This window comes from Idiotropiscis lumnitzeri, chromosome 5, assembly GCF_059441095.1.
Source record: "Idiotropiscis lumnitzeri isolate Australia: NSW breed Sydney's pygmy pipehorse chromosome 5, RoL_Ilum_1.0, whole genome shotgun sequence".
Taxonomy (NCBI): domain Eukaryota; kingdom Metazoa; phylum Chordata; class Actinopteri; order Syngnathiformes; family Syngnathidae; genus Idiotropiscis; species Idiotropiscis lumnitzeri.
Genome location: NC_142395.1, coordinates 18,923,917 through 18,943,342, shown reverse-complemented (window position 1 = coordinate 18,943,342; position 19,426 = coordinate 18,923,917). Strand labels below are relative to the sequence as shown.

Below are 19,426 nucleotides of genomic sequence, written 5' to 3'. Positions count from 1 at the left end.
CCCAATCAATAATGCACTCACACATGGTGTATATACCCGTGTAAACCCCCTATTTTCGTCCTGTACGTGTGTTGAATAATCATAAAATACAGCCCAAGAGTCAGGATTACCTCCTACTATGCACTAAATTAAATTTCCTTTCTATGCTTAAAATCAGTCCCTTGCCAGCATCTTCAAATAGGCCCTACCTTGCTACAAGTGTTTTGCAAACGTCCCCTGTGTGTGTTTGTCTACCTGTCTGTCTGCCTGTCTGCCTTTCAGCAGCGGAAGAAGCTCCTTTGGGCAGTGCCTCACTGCTGCTAGCTGTGTTGGAGGAGGAGTTGTGATGAGGAGTAGGAGGAAGAGGAGGAGGAAGGCAGTGCTGTCCGTTGCTCCCACCTTTTTTCATATCCTCCACGTCGCTGTAGCGCCGTATCCAATGATTCATTTCCTCGCGATCAGCCTCTTGGCAGCGTCGCAGCACGGTCAGAGATCGGCGCGTCTTCTCGACCATGTCCATGATGCAATTCAGGAGCTGAAGGGAATACAAATTAGATTCATTTAAATATCGTAGATTTATGTTTATTTTTAATAAATACATATTACAGGTTAGTGTTATTTTGAAATATGTTAAATTCTATTAGGGTAACAGCGAACTGCACAACTGGCAATGTCTCCTCTAAATTCTGTTTGAACAGTTTGGAGAAATAGCTTTTCTGTTCCTGCATTAGTGTGCACGGAATCCAGACCTTTTCCCCACTTCAAAAAATGTGGGATTGACTCGAACGGAAACTGTGAGCCGGTCAGTCAAAATGGACAGAAAATGGACCAAAAAAACCCAATAACGTCATCATCTTGATATATCTCCACAGCGTCTGTGCTGTGTGACTGAACGGAGTTGATAGACACTTATATTATCCAATCGGATCACGCGTTGGTGACAGTTAGGCCTTCTCGCAGGCCTCACGTTGAAGGTGATGAATGCGTCCTGTGCGTTCTTACTCTACCGTGAGAGGGCAGCGCAATGCAGAATCAATAAATCCACACCAGGCAGTGTTACCCAGCAACCGTTAGAAAATCGAAAATATATTATTGCTTTTTTAACCCACAATGGCAGAAAAGTGTGAATACTTGCAAGGCCATTTTCAAGACGGACCTTTCAGGAGAAGCTAGCTCTCGTGAGCCGAGGTCGTCCAAACCCAGTAGTGGGTAAGTGTGTGTCTCTATATTATTTCTCCAGCCTTGTTGTCATAAATGATGGTATTATGAGGGGTATTTATTCCAGTCGGACATAGTAGGACTTCACTGAAGGCCAAGGTGTGAAATGCATGGCTCACCATTATATGGAACTTATACTCCAGAGGAGGCTCATCGTCCGAAAAATATGGTATATATAGTTTCATCGATTATCCAGTCCTTGTAGATGTAAAGGTCGGTTGTTCAGTTCCTTGAATAATATAATTTGCAAGTTTCACTCAGTTATTGGCCATGTGCTAGTTAGTGAATTTAAATTTGTAAGATAATTGCAATAATAACGTAACAGCTGTGCTACAGATGAAAAGGTGGAAACAATTTTTCCACCCTTTTGCTCTTTTTGCTGCCAACTCGACAGATTTTCTTTTAGTTCTCTTTCCCCCCCCCGTCTCATTGCAGTGTCACTTTCATGCACACTACCAATGTCGCTACCCTTTCTGCTCCACTAAATGGGTTTAAAATGTTCAGCTTTCACCCCTTCACATTATCCACATTCAAATTGTTTCCCCGTTGTTCTCTTGCCCGTTCTCTGCTGCCGTTCGTCACTCTCCACCCGACCCTCCCCTCTCAGTAAGCTATATTTATTTCAGTGAAGTGTTTCTAATTTGGCAGGGGTCCAGGCCTAGCCGGTTCTCTCCATGACTGCAGCTCGTGTCTCAGCTGCTCTGCCCAGCTGGAGCTGCTCTCTGCTGGGTCTCGAGCTCCATCTGGGGCCCTATTTCTCCGCATGAGTGTGTGTGTCTGGTCCATGTGTGCAATAATGCCGTCCTGGAGCTGAGTGTTGTCAAACTGTATGCATGTGCACAATGCATTGTGTTTGACATCAAAAATGGCAACTGCATTGATACCTACGTTATCGAGGTGCTTCCATTCCTCTGCCCACTCTCGATCTGTTAGACGGTGGTCGATCACTTCCTCTTGGCGGGCTCCATGCACTGCTGTGACAGAAAGACAAGTCACATAAATAACAACGCTTAAAAAAAATGACGATTAAAAAATAGAAATATTTACTCAGTTCAATTTTGGCAAGTGGTTGTATGAAATTAAATCATCTGGATCCATTTTTTTTTTAGTAGACGTATATTCTACAAAAACAAATATATATATATATATATATATATATATAAATATATATATATTTATATATATATTATGTGCACTCACTTGACAAAATAAAATTTGGTAAATTCAACACATTCCAGTGAATTTCATGGCATTGCATGTACACTGAACAGCAGACAAAGTCGCTTGGAATTTAATAAATAACTCAACAAACTGGAAGATCTTAAAGAAAAAAAAAACTAAAAAAAAAAAAAAAAAAGAAAAAATCTCTTATCACGCCTTTGGACCTGCTGAATAATTGATCTAATCCTGATGAATGCTGATCCTTAAAATACTGGAGATACATATTTTCTGCTATATTTGCATTTTCATTGAACAGCTCATTACTCATCACTCAGGAGCCGAACCAAAAAAGAAAAAAAAAAAAGAAAAAAAAACAGGTGTCTGAGTCCCCTTATCTCAGAGCCTCCATATCGGCATGTAATTGCCAGTACAGTATAATTGGCTTGTAACTAATCTGGGGGACAGTTTGGCTGGGAATGCGTGTCTTTCTTTTCGGGTTCAGCAGTAGGAAGGCATACTGAATATAGTTGCCACAGTTGTAGCACATGGGTATGTAAGTCTGTGGGCTTTATATAGCCACACAGCCACATAGATTAACACAGCGGACTGACAACTGGGCATTGTTCCTAACATACACCCCGCGAGTATTTGACCATTTAATTTGGCCTGCAGCGAGAGCTGGTCATCAACGAAGGCCTCGTAGGTGTTCTACCTGTCTGTCGGTGTCTGTCTCGGCTGTCTCTGTGCTCATTATGTCGGTAAGCGTCTCTGTATTGGTGTGCCAGCGCCATGTCCTCCAAGCGGTAGTGCTGAGGACCCATTTGAGGGTTTTGTGGGTGGGGCAGGCCATTGGGAGGGTGTGTAGGAAGGCCATTGGGAGGTGGTGGGTGAGCAGGGAGGCCTGTGCTGGGACTGAAGCGCTGGCTGGGGCTAATGGTGCAGGGTCTTTTCGCAAGGTGCTCGGGATGCAAGCCATCTCGCTCCAAAGAGTCTTTGGTCCTGGGGAGGGGAATGAAGTATGAAAACGTTGAATTTCATGTACACATCAATGTAGACCTCAAGGCATGTAAATGATTTGTGGTAAGAAAAAAGTTGTTCACATATGCAGTCAGTACAGCCATTAAAGTAGAACATAAAATGATGTTGATGTGTACCCACATGAGTGTTTGAATTGTTCAAGTAATTGCAGTGTGAATTGGGAGCATTGATTATTTGCTGTACATTATTGAAAACACTTCAGGGTTAATGAAACACACAAAGAGAGTGCAAGTGATTGTGCATACATAAAAGCCTGCAGTGTTTTTTCAGCTGTCGCATTGAAGTGCGGAATGAGAAGGAGTCTTAATGCCAGCAGCAAAGCGGGATTCTTTGTTTGCTTGCCATTGTGTCATCATGTTGCGCACACTAACAACATTTCTCCAGCGATGTTTTCATCATATGTCCGAATATGTCAGGGTTTTAAAATAAAATTCAAGACCCGAAAAAGGCTCCTCTGATGTTAATAGGTCTGTAATTGTAGCTCGACACATTATGTATTGGAAATGGACTGGTTGGCAGCCAAATACAAAACACACCTAGGGGCAATTCAGTGCGTCCAATCAACCTACTATGCATGTTTCTAGAATGTGGGAGGAAACCGGAGTTGCCCGGATAAAACCCACACGGGCACATGGAGAACATGCAAAGCTGCAGCCCTGCACTGCTTGAACTGTGAGGCAAACATACTAAGCAGTCATCCACCGTGCAAAGGTCATTTTTAAATTTATGCTTTCTGAAAGACACTCTGGCCAAGATCTCAACAATCCCAATAAAAGATTCAACAAAACAAACCTCAAATGTTATCTGCGGTATTTTTTATTTTTTTTCATTTTAATGAAACACAGCTTTGTTGAAGCTAGAACGTAATGGTCCTGCTCACATTGACGTCCTGCCGACTTTACACTTTGAAGTTCATCCATAAAGTCACAAATTACAACCGGTACAAGCCATGTTATTTATCTACGATCGCAGCCGCTTCTATGCCGAAGTTCCATCGAACGTGAACAATCAATACTGTAAATTCGACAACTCCCGCATGCTGTGCATGCAGAGACACACGCTCACATGTGCACAGCGAGTAGTCCCGTGGAGAGCTGCTTGTTGTTCAGTTACAGTGAGGCAGCGCCGCTCCAAAGTTCCAGCACAGCTGTACGCCATATGTATCAAACAAAAGCCAAGTCGAAGCGTACACCCTGCGTCTCAAGCGTTTAATCTGGATATCCCTCGGCCTGCTCGAAGATTGCAACTATTTCTCATGCTCCCGCCCCGCTTCAGCTTTAGGCTGCAATATGGACTAAATACACAGTGTGTGGCAGATGTTTCGAGACACTGTGTATGAGTTGTTTAAGTAAGTGTGTGTGCGTGAGCTAGGCTGGTTTCCAGCCATCTGGTCAGTTTAAAGGGGAGTGTTGATATTAATCTTTTTAGCTAGATGGCACTAGCCAGGCATTCCGATGGAAATCAGTCAAAGGGGATGCTTCACGGCTGCATGCGATAGACGTGTGCTGGTTATCCGTGTGTATTTTGAGCATGCCGGCAATACTCGTGCACATCCTCAACTCTGGCAACTGACAAATCGTACGAACAGCTGGCACACCGAAGGCCCTGCCCCTGCCCGAATACACCTCCCCTCCCCCCCTCACTCCACCGAGCCAGGCCTGCTGTGCATAAGGCAAGAGGTCGGGAGGCGGAGGTGTGTGGATTACACTCCCATCCAAACCACCTCCCCTCACCCTACGGAGGATGTGTTCAGTGTTACGGTCAGCACATCGCCATCTGGACACATCCCTGACATATGGACAGCTGCTGGGAGCCTGCAGGTCATGCAGTTAAAGGGACAGAATGAGGAAAGAAGATTGAGTAAGTCGGGGATATGAGATGCAGAGAGAAGAGAATGGTGAGGGGGGAAAGGGGAAGATTTGGAAATATCAGTCTATTCATATCCTCCGGGGAGTAAACAAAGCAAAAACCTTGGGTAAAAATCCGTTTTTTGGACTTGTGCCGCCACAGGTTCTTATGCTGTTTTTCTCTTTTAATACCTTTCTACCTACTTTCCTAGTGGGCAGTTGGTAATAGCAGCCTGGCGTCAGTGTTGCCCAGATGTCCACTTCCCCACAAAGTCAATATATAGCCTCCTGCTAGCTTCTGAAATCCTTCATTTCTGACACTGTAAGAATATGTGAGATTGAGCGCTTTTACCTGTCCGGGGTCCTTCTCTTGCCATGCTCATTCATCTCCAACATGATCTCGGAAGAATCGAGGGGCGAGCTGGCATTGGCGTCCAGGAGTAGCTGCTCGTGCTGGGCCAGGTATTGTGCTGGAGTCTGCTTGGCCAGCCTGGCACAGTGCAGCAACTCCCTCTGCAGCAGGGGCAGGTTTGCCTGCGAAGTAGACAAAAAAAAATGAAACCACTCATTAAAGTGAGAGGGGAAAAAATGTGGATGGAAACTGAAACGTGGCGAGTGACTAAAAGCCAGATAAGGCAGTGAAAAAGTGAAATAAGAGGGAGTGATAGATGAAGAGACACTATGAGATAAGACGGATCTCTTGACACATTCCTCTGCCATGTGTCTCCCGCCGAGGTGTGCATTGTGTATGTGTATAAGTGCTGTCAAATAACTCTCGGAGACCTGTCTGCTTGATAAAACACAGACTGCTGTAATGTCCCAGATGTGGAGGATGACCGCCCACAAGGATGTTTGACACCGAATAATAATATCTTGATATTCGACAGTGTAGTATAAATATTAGAATACTTAAATACTGCAAGGTTATCCTCAAATGTAAGATCATCCCCTAAAAACGTCATGACCCAACTTAATTGTGGTGCCGATTGTCAGACGGCAATATAGTTTCCTGATTGTCAATCAGTCATAACTCCTTTGCAATAGTGTCAATATGTGATGTGTATCAGAAGGGAGGTTAAAATATGTCATTCGAACTGAATAGGTTTGGGAAACCCTATCGTACAGACAAAAGAAGCGCTTATACTGTAATGTGTGGCATACAGGCCATAGAATCCAGGGCACAGCTAAATATATCGCAGATAAACAGACGCACACCTGTGCAGACGAGGCTGTACACTATATTTACCTTCAGGAAGGGAATGACGAAAGGCCTCAGAGGGAAGTTGGTTGCTTCGTGAAGTTTGGAATGAAACTCTTCAATGGTAAGTGTCGAGTTCTGAACGAGATGAGACAAAAAGTTTCATCAATGAATGCAAACATGCTGGCGCGGTGTTTGCTAATTGTAGTAGGGAAAACATTTTTTTTTTAGTTTGTAAAGTTTGCACATGCACGTCAGACACTTCATTTAATAAATTGCACAACACAAAAACACATCTTAAAAAAAAAACAAAGATTTTTTTTATATATTGTACTTATATACTGTAGTTCTAATAAAATTATGCAAATGTCCGACTGACTACATGCTATAATCGCCTATTTATGAAATTGACCACAAACGTACCACCAGCCCCAACACGAGGCTGCGCACTCGCTCTCCAATCTCAGGCGATATGTCGTTGCCGAACTGCTGCAATGTCGTCAGGAAGCGCTTCAGCTTGCAGAGCTGGCGGGCGCCACAAGCTGGCGGGAGCTGTTGGTTGGACAACGAGGAAGTCGATGACATGGCCGGTCCGTTACTGAAGCCGTTAGGTGTAGACGGGGCGCCGTTCAGTGATGTGGGAGAATGGCTGCTCCCGTTTAGCACTGCGGATGGACATAAGGGAGAGACAACATGAATTAGGTCAGTCGCTACTGAAGATCCTGAGGGGCATCGAATACATCTGGGGGAAAGATGGAGGGCTGACACTCTTATCCTGTATGCTGCTGATGGAAGAGTCCCCGAAAGATTACAAAAAGCACACAAATTGATGCCTCCATATTTATTCTACAATGTTGTGTGTTTTTATGCACACTTCAGCTGTCACACAAGTGTTACCATTTGACTCCCCTCTACCGCCACCTGCTCTTGTGTCAGTCTATTTCGCCCTGTTCCTCAAACTCTCCCCCACCCACCAACTCACTCACTAGGACACAACTATAAGAGGAACTTGTAAATGAGGTGCCAAAAATAGTCCTGAGGCCTGTGTTACTTTTATTCCAGTGGCAGGTGTGTAGCTAAATGCGGCGCTGCACATGTCCACCATCTGAAAACAGATTTGCAGCTCTGAGTTTCGGAATTGTACGAATATACATAAATATATGTGTAACAGGCCATTCAATCTTAAAGATGAAGAAAATTCACGCATACTCAAACATGGTGACCTTCCCAAACCTTTTTTCACGTTTTTGTGAGGAAAACGAGACACGCGCAAGGAGAGCGCTACATCGCTAACGGCACGCCGTAACAGGTGAAAGAACATGGCCTGACATTGCTATATAGGGAAGAAAGTAGCCTCCCCACAGCAACGCCAGCCTGACTGATGCCCTCTGCCCTGCCAGCCTCCTACCAGCTGGTGAACAACGCAGGCGCACGTGCGTGCAACACAATGCTACAGCCGCCCTCGCGCATGCACTCAAAGACACTTGTCAACAGCAAGGGCATTTCGCTCAACAAAAGACACGCCCACTGTGGAGCACACTCGACACTCGAGTAGCGTCAACGCTTGGTCACCTGAACTGTTAAGAAGCACACATTTTAGAGGATCCCTTGACACAAGTGTGTTCAAGACCGATGTAATGGCGATGCAGTGCATGTATAATGAGAATCGGCTCACAAATGCAAGGCTTTTTTATGCCCAAGTGCACAAAGCAAGGTCCAGAAATGGATCCTTGGAAAAGTATGGTGTAGAACAGGGGTGGGCAAACTTTTTGATTGGCGGGCCACAATGGGTTCTAAAATTTGGCAGAGGGGCCGGACCAGGAGCAGATGGATGGAGTGTTTTGGAAAGCTCACCTCATCGGAGCAAAAAAAATAGATTTAATTTTAAATGAAAGTGAACAAAAGCATTACGACAATATATATATCTTTGAAAAATCACAGTATTTAGAAAATAAAACATTTACAAGGTTTATTCATTTAATTTTTTTGAAGTTTGGCGGGCCGGATTAAAACGTTTGACGGGCCGCATGTGGCCCCCGGGCCGTAGTTTGCCCACCGCCGGTGTAGAAGAACTTGAAAGCACTGATCACAATTCCATCAAAAAAAATTAAATACTAAAACAGTAGTTTCACAAAGATATTAATTCAACAAAGAACCAAATAATGTATTTTTTTCCCCCCTCATCATCGTTTTCCCAGGTCTAACAGTGAAGCAAGTCAGTCAACAATAACAGAGCTTCAAAAATCTTTGACCAGCAGCTTTATTAGACATATATATGAGTGAGCCTTGCACACTGTCATCTTTTACGTGTGTCGTTACTGTCCTCAGCTCTTAACCATAATCGTAATGCACCCCCAGTGACTTCAACGACAGCGGTGCAACACCGACAGATAAATGGCATGTCGTGTTGTTTGCCTATTAAACTGGGCCTTCATTCCTTCATTCCTTTGCACTTGTAACAAAGCGCACCTGCTCCGCACACTTAGCTGCCACTGCCTTTTCTTCCGGGCTCTTCCCCCGGCCAGTCTCAACGTCACATACACCGGTAACGGTGCACTCTGCCGCTCATAATAAATGAATAAATAAATAAATTAATAAATAAAAAAATGAGATTGACACGCTACTCAACACAACTGTTAGCGAATGACCACAACATTTATTGTCATAATGAATGATGAACTTATATCACTGTGTCGCAGCATATTACCTGATTGCAGACCCTTATTACCGTATATTGTGTGCTTTGATGTCCTGCAAGAGACTCCAGTCAATCAGAATCTGCTTCCACCATATCAAGGACAAGGACTGTGCACCTCTTGTGCGCCGATTTTAAAGGGAATAATATGAGCCGCTTCAATTGGAAGTGCAACAAATCAGCTGTGTTCTTGCCCAGAGTGGCGTAAAACGCCCGTTTTTTACTGCTCCGAGCTGCGTGCTGCTGCGAAAATAGCAAAACAAGTTCCAGCCTGGTCCTGTGAAGATTTCGATTGTGCTTTGTGCTAGGCTTGCACTGATCATGCAAATAGAGGCCAAGGTGTGTCCCAAAAGTGCTTCTGGCAGCTTTCGTTTTACAATTCTTTCCATGAACTCCTGCAAAATGTTGCTTGGGTCCAGTTTGTTCCTGCACTTGCTAAATTTATTGCTGGCTAACATGGTCCTTGAGCATGAAAGCAAAACATAACAAAACCCACATGCCTCGCAAACTACGAGGGTTTGTAAATAAACATATAAACAATATTTAAGGTGTTATTTAAAAAAACAAAGAAGAGATGTTTTTTTTTTTACTTGATTTACTGGCGGTGGGGGTGAAAGAAGCATTACGACTGCTTGCTTGGTTGACTGCCGGGGGTGGAGGAGGCATGGTTGGAGGGGTGGACCTGGGCTGGGTTTTCACATCCGCAGGTGAATCTGGCATTGTTCCAACCTTCTGCGCTCTGCTACCTGGCGAGAAGAGAAAAAAATTGAAGAGAACCCACCTTAAGATGGAACACTAATGTGAAAAAAAAAAAACATAAAACCAAAAACATGTTAAAAAGGCCAGCGCTGACATTATCACCTGGGAGCCAAGTTTCCTAAGAACATAAGCCCCATCAAAACAGCCGAAGCAAATCAATGCACAGTGTGGAAATGGCCTCAAATGTGTATTGTGTCTCTGTTGGTTTTAGAAACACAGGCCTGGGAGACATACAGTAACACCTGCTCACTCACTCAGCTGCTGCTGACTGAGAACCAGACACCCCCACCCCACCCCTCGCCCCCACACTCTCCTTCACACACACACACACACACCGTGCAGCTCTGACATCCCAATCAGTGCCCCTCCAATCTAACCTATGGCACTCACACCAAAACACGCACGCATACACACACTGCCGCGCGGCTGTCCCCTCTCGTCCGCGCTTCAGACAGCCAACTTGACTGCCAGTGACAAGTGCAGCTGGATCTGCTGCCGTCCATCATTGACGACTGACTTCCAGGAGCGCTCCATCCCGCTACCAGAGGCTCCACCGTCCTCAGCCAGGACCAAACATGGCAAGAGCGGGCTGGCTCGCGCACAGCAAATAAATGACACGGTGATACACTGAAGAGGGAACGTGGATGTGGTGTAGAAACATGTATCAAGTATGTCACCAATGAGAATTTTTTGATCACGATTCATTTATTTTACTTATTTTTTTTTTTGCGTTTACTACGCAATAATGACATTAACTACCTCATTGATTTCCACCAAACTAGAGGAGTTGAGCATAGGCCAATTACCTCACGATGCACATACCTGATTTTAGCACCTTTTGCTAAAATTGCAAGATTTTGCATCATTTTGCTTAATTTCTCCATGAATAATAAATCTTAGTGAGAAAGTACATACAAAGCTGTACAATTCGCTGCAGGTCTAAATAAGGATTGCTCGGCATGCTACCATATGCCGTAATTGCTTGCGATTTCACTTTTCGTAACCTGAGCACAGGACTGATGACTTGAACGACTTCCGTCCTGAATGTGCCTAATCCCAACATCAAGCAGTAAGTGTGATATTTGCAACCAAAAGAAAAAGGATTACTAGGCAGAAACATTGCGAATAACAACACAACATGTTGTCATTCCCATTGAAAGAGCACATGTGAACAATGTTGTGCCATTTGTTTGACTTTACGCAACGTGTCTCATGTTTCAGCAGCACTTTGAGAAAGAAATAAGTAATGTTTGTTTGGAAAATGCCAGAGCAGTCAGGAGATTGGCCTTTGAGATGATCCTGAGCACGCCTCTCAAAAATAAATTCCAAATAAACCCGACGGCGCTTTCAAATCCCCAACGGATTTTTCGTACCATCTGTAAACTGTTTTACAGCTGATACAACACTTGCATCGTCATCATGGAGTAATTACCATTGATTCACAATATTTTCGATTAATTTAATCAACAAAACTCTTGCCACAGTGCTTCTGTCTTTCTATTTTTTTAAATTTTTTTTTAGTGAGAGGTCACAGAGAAGCCTTCAGCAGTTGGCGTCTGTATTTAAAGAGTGTCACTGCATGAGGGTCATCGACATGGTGATCCTCAAAAGCACGAGGGGCGGTCTCCCCATGCTAGACGCTCTCAACATAAACACACAAGGTCGGAGATAGTGGCTGGTATAAATAGATGCAGATATTCTCGTCTAAAAGAAGCCGAACCACATAAACAAGCCACCCGTGCTGACGAAGTTTCCTGTGGGGAGGCTGCCATATGGCCTAGTAAACCTCCTCTTTGATTAAATGTGCAGTGTCACTGTATGAAAAGTGCACTGCGCGTGTGTCTTCAACGCACATCACAGCGATTCTGTGAGGACGTTCTAGAGGCCAGTTTGGTCACTTTACTTTCTTTGGGGAAAGAGCGTCAAATAAAGGGAAGAATATGAGGATAGTGGGGGCCGCCGAGTCTGTTTACTCCCTCTGTGGGATTACAGACATCTGTATAATCTGAACAGCTACAGGGACAGGGCTCACACATACACACCAGGCTAGGGATTTCACTTTTTAATACATTAGGAAGTCTGCTAGGTCTGCAACCCCATCTGTGGCCATCTGTGCTCCCACTGTGCTGAAGGACGAAACACTTGCAGAGAAAGCAAAAGCGAGAGAAAGGGAGAGAATATCGGGTAAGGTGAGTTGGTTAAATCCCCCCCCGCCCCCAATGAGCCCCCATTAAGCGCAAGCAGATGCGTCGGTGTCGGTCCTGCACTGACTATTAAACTGAAAATAAACAACAATTTATCTCTGCCCGGCGCTCTCTTGACGTTCCGAACATCTGCACATCTGCACGTTTGATGTAATCTGGCCTAAAAGATTGCTCACCAAAAAAAGCTGCAGTTTGAAATGTTCTCTGTCTGCTGCCTCTCCCCTTGTGTGATGATGAAACAAGATGAAAAACCACTCACTGCAAGACAGCCACAGCCACCTATCATGCAAACTGCAGCTGCACTCATGCATGCGTAATGCCGTGCGGCGTCTTCAGTCTTTTGGGCTCTTTTTAAATATCGAATAGCATAACAGTAAACAAACGCAGCACGAGTACATATACTGTAGTAAACACCATCTTTTTCTGACACAGATGCTCTTGATGCGTTGATCTGAATATATCTTCAAGCGTTCATGCCTGCACGGCAATGGAAGCACAGCTGCAACTTATTAGCTTTAGCGAACCGCTGCAAAGTAGTTCCTTTAAATCCTCCTGTCTATTCAATCGCTCGTACTCCACGGAGACTCTTGTCAGTGACCACATAGTCCTAAAGCTCTCTCTCTCTCTCTCTCTCTCTCTCAGTCTGTCGCTTAACTCTCCCTCCCTCCTTCCCACTGTAATTCGCCCAGTCTCCAGGAATGCTGTTGTTTTTAATTTCTCCCAGCTGCTCTGGCTGGCTGCCCAGCCGCCTGCCTTCCCACATCTGTTCCCTATGAAGCCGCTGAGGAGTCCACACAAACAGAGCTTGAGCCTCTGGCCCACAGCCCCCCACCAGGCCTTCATATGAAAACATGGGCTTTGCAGCCCAGGGCCGTGGATCTCAAATTCACAGATACATCGCCTAACGCCCCCCTTTGCGCTAATACTGTACTATCTTCCTTATTTCCATTCGGTGAAAAAAAACCCCAAAAACGATGAGGCTCAGTAGCGGACAAGCTCATCTCCTGAGGAAAAATAACAAGCTATAGAAAGAGCATATGTTCTCTCAGTATGACTAATCATTGCGAGGTAAGAATTGTTTATTTGTGTCAGTACCAATTCGGCCCCGTCGGACAGATCCGGACTCTGCTTCATCTTGAGCTGATTTAGAGTTCCGAGGGTTTTGAGTCCTAACTAATGACAGGCTGTGTGGTGTGAGTTCACACACGCGCGCACGTACGTATACGCACGCGTACTTGCACACAAATGCATTGACATATGTTGGTTGAATACAGCTCAAGCTGCAAACGTGATGGGGAGCATGTGATGCCAACTGGACAAACAGAAAACCAAACAAACAACAATAGCTAGGTGCCTTCTCCTTAACAATGGCCATCTTATATTTTGAAATAAGATGGGCAGCTCAAAGACAAATTATGTAGCCATTTTCTTCCCCTTTAAACTTCTTTTTGAATGGGCGCCTTTGGAACATATAATGAGAGGACGGGCTGCAAATAAGTGTCGATTAAAGGAAATTTATCCCGGGTTAAAGGTAGTGGAGTTGTATTTTTGTCTCTCTCAGCTGCAGGTATCTTGTCATCCCGAGCTCATATCTGTGAAAGCTGTTATTGATGTAATTGTATTGAAGTTCTAGCGACCATCTGTTCTCCTTTGGGAAGGTCTGGCTCCTCTCGTCGGCAGTGAAGTGGTTATGTGCAGCACATCACTGCTGCAGACGCGCTCACGGAGAAACAAAACTTCCTTTTCAGATTTTCCCAACGGCTGCTAATAAAATCCAGATGTTAGACTTGAGCTGACTCCCTCACCTCCTCCTCCTGTCCTCCCTCTACTTTTTGTGTCATTCTCCATCTCTCCTCTCAGCCCCCCTCCTCTTCTTCTGCCTATATCGGTGCTAATCATTTATTTCAACTCTTTCATCTTCTGTCCCCTCCCCTTGGTTTCATACCTCCCCACACACATCTACACCCTCTTTCTTTCTGCTGCAGCCACAAGCCCAGAGTCATTTCTAAATAAAGGAAAGTATTTGCGACATTTAGTGAAGGTAGACTGGGCCAAGAACAACTCCTTGGCTAGCCAGACACATCTGGAGTGTGTTAGGGTGGCAGTAGTACCAAGCGTGGCTTTCCCAGCCTAGCACATATGAAAAAAATAAAAAAAACAATCCCACATCTGGATCTTAGAAAGTATTGTTCTATCTGGATTGTATGAATATTCATAGTCACATTATGTTGTTGCCACCCAAAACAGCTCCATGCTGCATACAGCTCTTGCTTAGGATGTGAAGATGAATAAGCACTTCATATCGGTTGGGACAACTTGGGATTTAGTGTGTATCCTGCGTTGCATGCAAACTACACGTGCACGGGTATGGAGATTCTGATTATAAGGGAAAATATATTTTAACAGTCAGCTTTCATTTGGATTACAATTTCCAAGAAGACTCAAATGAGGTTAATAGAATATTCTGAAATGATAAAACCTGCATTTTGTGTGCGTGCTTGTGTTTGTGTGTGGCTCCAGGGGTCTCTGTGTGAGAGGAGTTGAACACCTGAACATCAATAACTGTCATGAGGGCCACCTGGGACCCCACAGCCAGCTTGCACCATGGGCACACAGCCATCACCAGCACAGCTGCCACAGAGAGCCGGGGGGGGGGGGGGGAGTGCAGGGGAAGGAGGGGAGGGGAGGGGGGGTTGAGATATAGGGGAGGAGATAAGAGCGCACGGACACACAAATACCGTATTGAAGCGGGTGACGGTACTTGCACATCTTAGACGAGGGGGGGTGGGGGGGGGCAAGGGCAGACAGAAACGACAAGACGGGATTTACGTGCAAGGAGTTTTTGCTCTGTTCTCACTCATCTTCTTCTCCCCGTCCTGTCAGCCGTGTGCCTAATTTTGCCAGCTGAGAGCTTTGCCTCTGGCTGCCACGTTCCAACATTGGATCAGACTCTTCCTTCCCTCTCTCCGATGACCTCAGTTAGCAGACACCCTCAGACGTGACATAATTCCTCTAAATACCCATCAGGCTACCGATACTAGCATGAGATGAGTTCCACACCTGAGCTTAACCTGAGAAACTGCGGCAATCCGACAAAGTTTCCAACTTTAGACCTCTCTGATTCCTCAAACATTATCCTGAATATTTCCATTCATTACTGAGGTTAATTATCACTGATGTCGGCTTTATGCGGCGTTTCATATTGGCTCCTTCCTCCTTCACGTGGCACACTCTGTATCTACACCCCACACATCGAGTACAGCTGACCGCCAAAGAGGTATTATTGATTCACGATAGAAATCACAAGCGCCACCGAATTGTGAATGTTGTCCTTAAGTCAAAGTGGCAACAAAGGAAAGAACTGAGAAAACACAGGAGTCAAATAAAAACATGACAAAATCTATCCAACCATTTTCTTTGCTGCTTATTCTCATTTGGGTCATGTTATTACAGCCTGTTTTTTTTTATTTATTTATTTTTTTAAATCCACGCAAAAGGGAGACACAATTAGGTTTATTACATTACTCTAGACGCAGAATCACCTTTGTATGAATGTTGATGCATATAGTGCAGCAATCATGAAAGCGCAAATTCAGTCCAGAAATCAAGACTGGGAAATGAGAATGAGAAAAAAAGGAAGCTAATTTATGAAACAACCAATCACCTATTCAATAGCAATCAAAAGGCATATTGCGTGTTGTCTCGCTAAACAAATGCCCCAACCAAAATAACTTCCATCAGCCAAATGCAGCTTGGCCCAGCACCAATTAGCTCATCAAGCTTTTAATTACTCTGCTAATTGCATACCGGCAGCATGAAGGGCAGCCTGGGAATGGCGAATGGGGATCTCGTGAGGACCCATCTTGACAAATATGACAAAGTGGATGTTTTTTTTTTTTTTGTTTTTTTTTAACCAACAACCTCAAACAGCAGGGAAATGCCTTCCGGACATCACCTCATTGAGATGATGCACTACTTGCATTGTTATGTTTCTAGATCAGTGATGAAGCTTGAGCATTGAGTATGAGGAGAAATCCGAATGTTAGATCCATACATACATGTTCTACGTATGTAATATCTGATTAAGGCCATGTTGATCGCAGAAAGGTGTGGGCCTGTAAGAGTGCAGGCGTGGGAATGTCTCACTGTTAACTTCAGGCCATGTGGGCTTATTGTATTTGTGGGAGAGTTCGGCTGGAGTCGCCACAGAGTGACCTGTCTGTCAGAGAGCTCGGCTATAACACAAACATCCTCTTTACCGTGCCCCCCCCCCACCCACAATCCCACCCCCAGCACACACATGCAAGACCACATGGCAGCTAACATGAGAAACACTTGCTGTTTGTTTTTCACAGAGTTTGTACACGCATTGATATTTTAGTGCATGGTCTTGCTTGCCTGTCTGTCTTTCCCTCACATTGAGCAGATGTTCTCCCTCCATTTCTTCCAGGAGCATTGTTTGAGGAGGTGTATCCAGGAAACAGTGGCCGGCGTTCACTTCCTGTGTGACAGGTGCGCGACGGTGGCCTGACAGCTGCTGTCCTGCCCTCTCTCCCCGTCTCGCTCTCTCTCCATCCCTCGCTCCTGCTCCTTTGCTTTCCAACCAGCTGCAGCCGAGCGCTACACTGTTTGCCCTGACGTCATAATGGACGCCTGCTGATTTATGAAGTATAAAAAAATAAATAAAAAGTCTTCGATTTGACCCTGGCAACAAATGGTTTGCGTGTGTGCTCACAAGTTATGATCACACTGTTTTAAAGCTTCATGGACCGCGATCGCTCGCATGAGTTTGTCATGACACTGAGCTGTCACTCACAGTTAAGATAGGAAAAGCCAACAGCTGATTAGTCATCCTCCAGCTTCATGTCATCTCCTTCATTTGGGTCCGTGTTAAATGTCTTGCGTGTCACTATGGAGCTGTCAGTGTGAACAAAAGGCTCTGGATAACCTGAGCTGCTCACTGTCTGCCAGCGCGCTCACACGTCTTCCTTTGGCCCACAGACACAGTAACAATAGCCGCTGACATAAACCAGGCAAAGGAAAGGTCTTCTGCATTACGCCTCCCGTTCGCTACCCACGCCTGCAAGCACTGCTAGGTACTGTGGTCGTTGTGAGGTGTTCATTTGACAGGTTCAAGAGAAGCTCTGACAGTTTCTCGAACGGATAAATAAATATATGCCAACCATATGCTGCAGGACAGCTCCACAAAAACTAAGTGCGCGGATGATGATTATTATTATGTGGCTGGCAAATTGAGACGAGCCGTTTAGGGCGAGAGTGAGGGAATCGTAACCACGGCCACCAAAGGAAATGCAAATCGGGAAAGAAAAAAAATGGTTTCTTCTCACCACGTTAACCCCATACAGAAGATTTGCAACAATACAAATTTTGCCTTTTGAGTTATATGAGATTGACACCTCTCAGAATATGACGGTGCAAAAACTCATCTAAAAGCAACCACATTAAAATGAATTTTCTCGGCATTACCACCTTTGTAAGAGTAAAAACTTACAAGCAAGATTTTTTTTTCTTCTAGTTATGGCTCTCAGTAGTTTGCCCAGATGACTGGCACTGTATAATTATAGCAAATTCACGTCAACAATGTCTCCCTAAAATGTTCCAAAGAAAACAGTGACTGACATGTCTTTCTGAAACACTTTGAAGAAATATTTATTATTAAATATGAAATTAGTTAATAAGTATGTAATTATAATTAATATACGACGATTACTTATTACTAAATGTGTCATATATGTTAGATCCAGCGTGTCAAATATGTTATGAAAGTACGTTAACATCAAATTCAATTTAAAATCAAATTCGCAAGGCACATACTTTCTAAACAAACAATAATTCGCCTTCACATTCACACCAATGTGCAATTTAAAGTCGTCAATGAACCGAACGTGTGTGTTTTGGGATGTTGGAAGTGTAAAATGTGGACAGACTCGACTTTTTAAAGGTTACCTTAATGTAAAACAGATGCATTGATCATTTCAAATCTCTCACTCATATATAATAGCTCATGAATAACACCGTTTAGCCAACATCCAACGGAGGTAGCGGTGGCTTCGTACCTATTACAAATGGGATCATCTCTCTTTGGGGGTAGCATTTGACACCATCAAAAATAAACCTTACACTCCTGCTGGGATCCCTTGTGACTTTTTAATGTCACATGATAAGTCATGCCTCAAAGTGACAAGTGACCATCCCTCTTGGGCACATCAAGAAAACATGTAGCCTGCCATCATCTGCACTACAAACACCCGTGCCAAGGCGAAATTGTCCATTTTATAGTGGAATTACTGCGACATCGGCAATGATAACGCATAAAGGGATCAGGGTGGCGTGTGTGTGCGTGTTTGCAGGCGTGTGGGTGTGCGTGTGTGTGTGTGCAGCAGAGACAGAGAGGCAGAGGAAGGAAGGCTGGAGCCGAGATTAAGGTCTGTTCTCCTAACTGGTAACACAACGCCATTCAGCAGCTCAGCTCCCATTTGAAGAAGGACGGAACCATCTGTGTGGCACAGGATCTGTTTCCAGGAGATAACAGCTTTTTAATTTGATAAACACTGCATATATATTATACGCAATATATTTGTATAGGTATAGAAAGAGGGTGAAGACACGTCTCCTATATATGTGATGCTGCTTCGTTGCAGCAGACCGCTTTGGAGTGCAAAAGTCTTAATCATTTCTGCCTGTGTTCTTGAGTGTGTGTTTACTCCCTGTGTGTGATAAAGGCCACAGTGTAGGGAAGAAGGAAGGGGAGGGGTAGCCTTATATCGAGACGTGCCGGTGATATGAACTTCCCATTGTCTCTGTCGCCCCGTTCATCTGGCTTGATTAAAACACTGCTACTGTAGATTAGCCCAGCTGCTTCCTGTGTCTGACTCTGATCTGAGCACACTTCCAGCCTTGCGCTCCCATGAAGTGGAGCAGATAGGAGGTGGGCCGGAGCAGCGAGACGACGGGGACGCTGAAGAGGGTTACGACAAGGTCAGAGGTTTCGGGCCATGCCAGGAAGTACAAGGTGAGGGGGGAATGCGAGGGAGGTGGAATAGGCACAAGACAAGGAAGGGAGGAGGAGGAAATGCTTTTTTTCCGACGCGTTTGCCTTCAATTCATAGCGCACGTCAATTTATATGTGCTGTTTGTGACGGTATCTATGGCGAAGTGGTTCTGTCAGCTGGAAATGTGATCTTCTTTTTTGAAAGCATGATTGGAGGTGTAATTTGTCAATGCTGCGTGTGTTGGGGTAATTCGGGGAAAATGAAGCGTCGATCCAACAAATAATTAGTAGACATTTTCCTGCATGGTAATTAGA

At 44.6% G+C, this 19,426-nt stretch overlaps 1 protein-coding gene across 10 annotated transcripts in view; it reads right to left on the bottom strand.

Annotated features, from left to right (window-relative positions):
• Positions 1-19,426, bottom strand: part of cbfa2t3 (CBFA2/RUNX1 partner transcriptional co-repressor 3) — a 46,949-nt gene that overhangs the window by 9,420 nt on the left and 18,103 nt on the right. For 5 of the 10 annotated variants that reach the window (XM_088296351.1, XM_088296360.1, XM_088296359.1 and 2 more), the window contains 7 exons: positions 9,727-9,882; positions 6,865-7,106; positions 6,490-6,579; positions 5,596-5,777; positions 3,071-3,357; positions 2,086-2,171; positions 235-514 (listed from right to left, as the gene is read on the bottom strand). In XM_088296351.1, coding sequence (XP_088152477.1) covers positions 235-514; positions 2,086-2,171; positions 3,071-3,357; positions 5,596-5,777; positions 6,490-6,579; positions 6,865-7,106; positions 9,727-9,882 — 1,323 coding nt within the window. The remainder of the gene's footprint in view (positions 1-234; positions 515-2,085; positions 2,172-3,070; positions 3,358-5,595; positions 5,778-6,489; positions 6,580-6,864; positions 7,107-9,726; positions 9,883-19,426) is intronic. The other 5 variants (XM_088296355.1, XM_088296361.1, XM_088296353.1 and 2 more) reach the window with 4 other exon arrangements.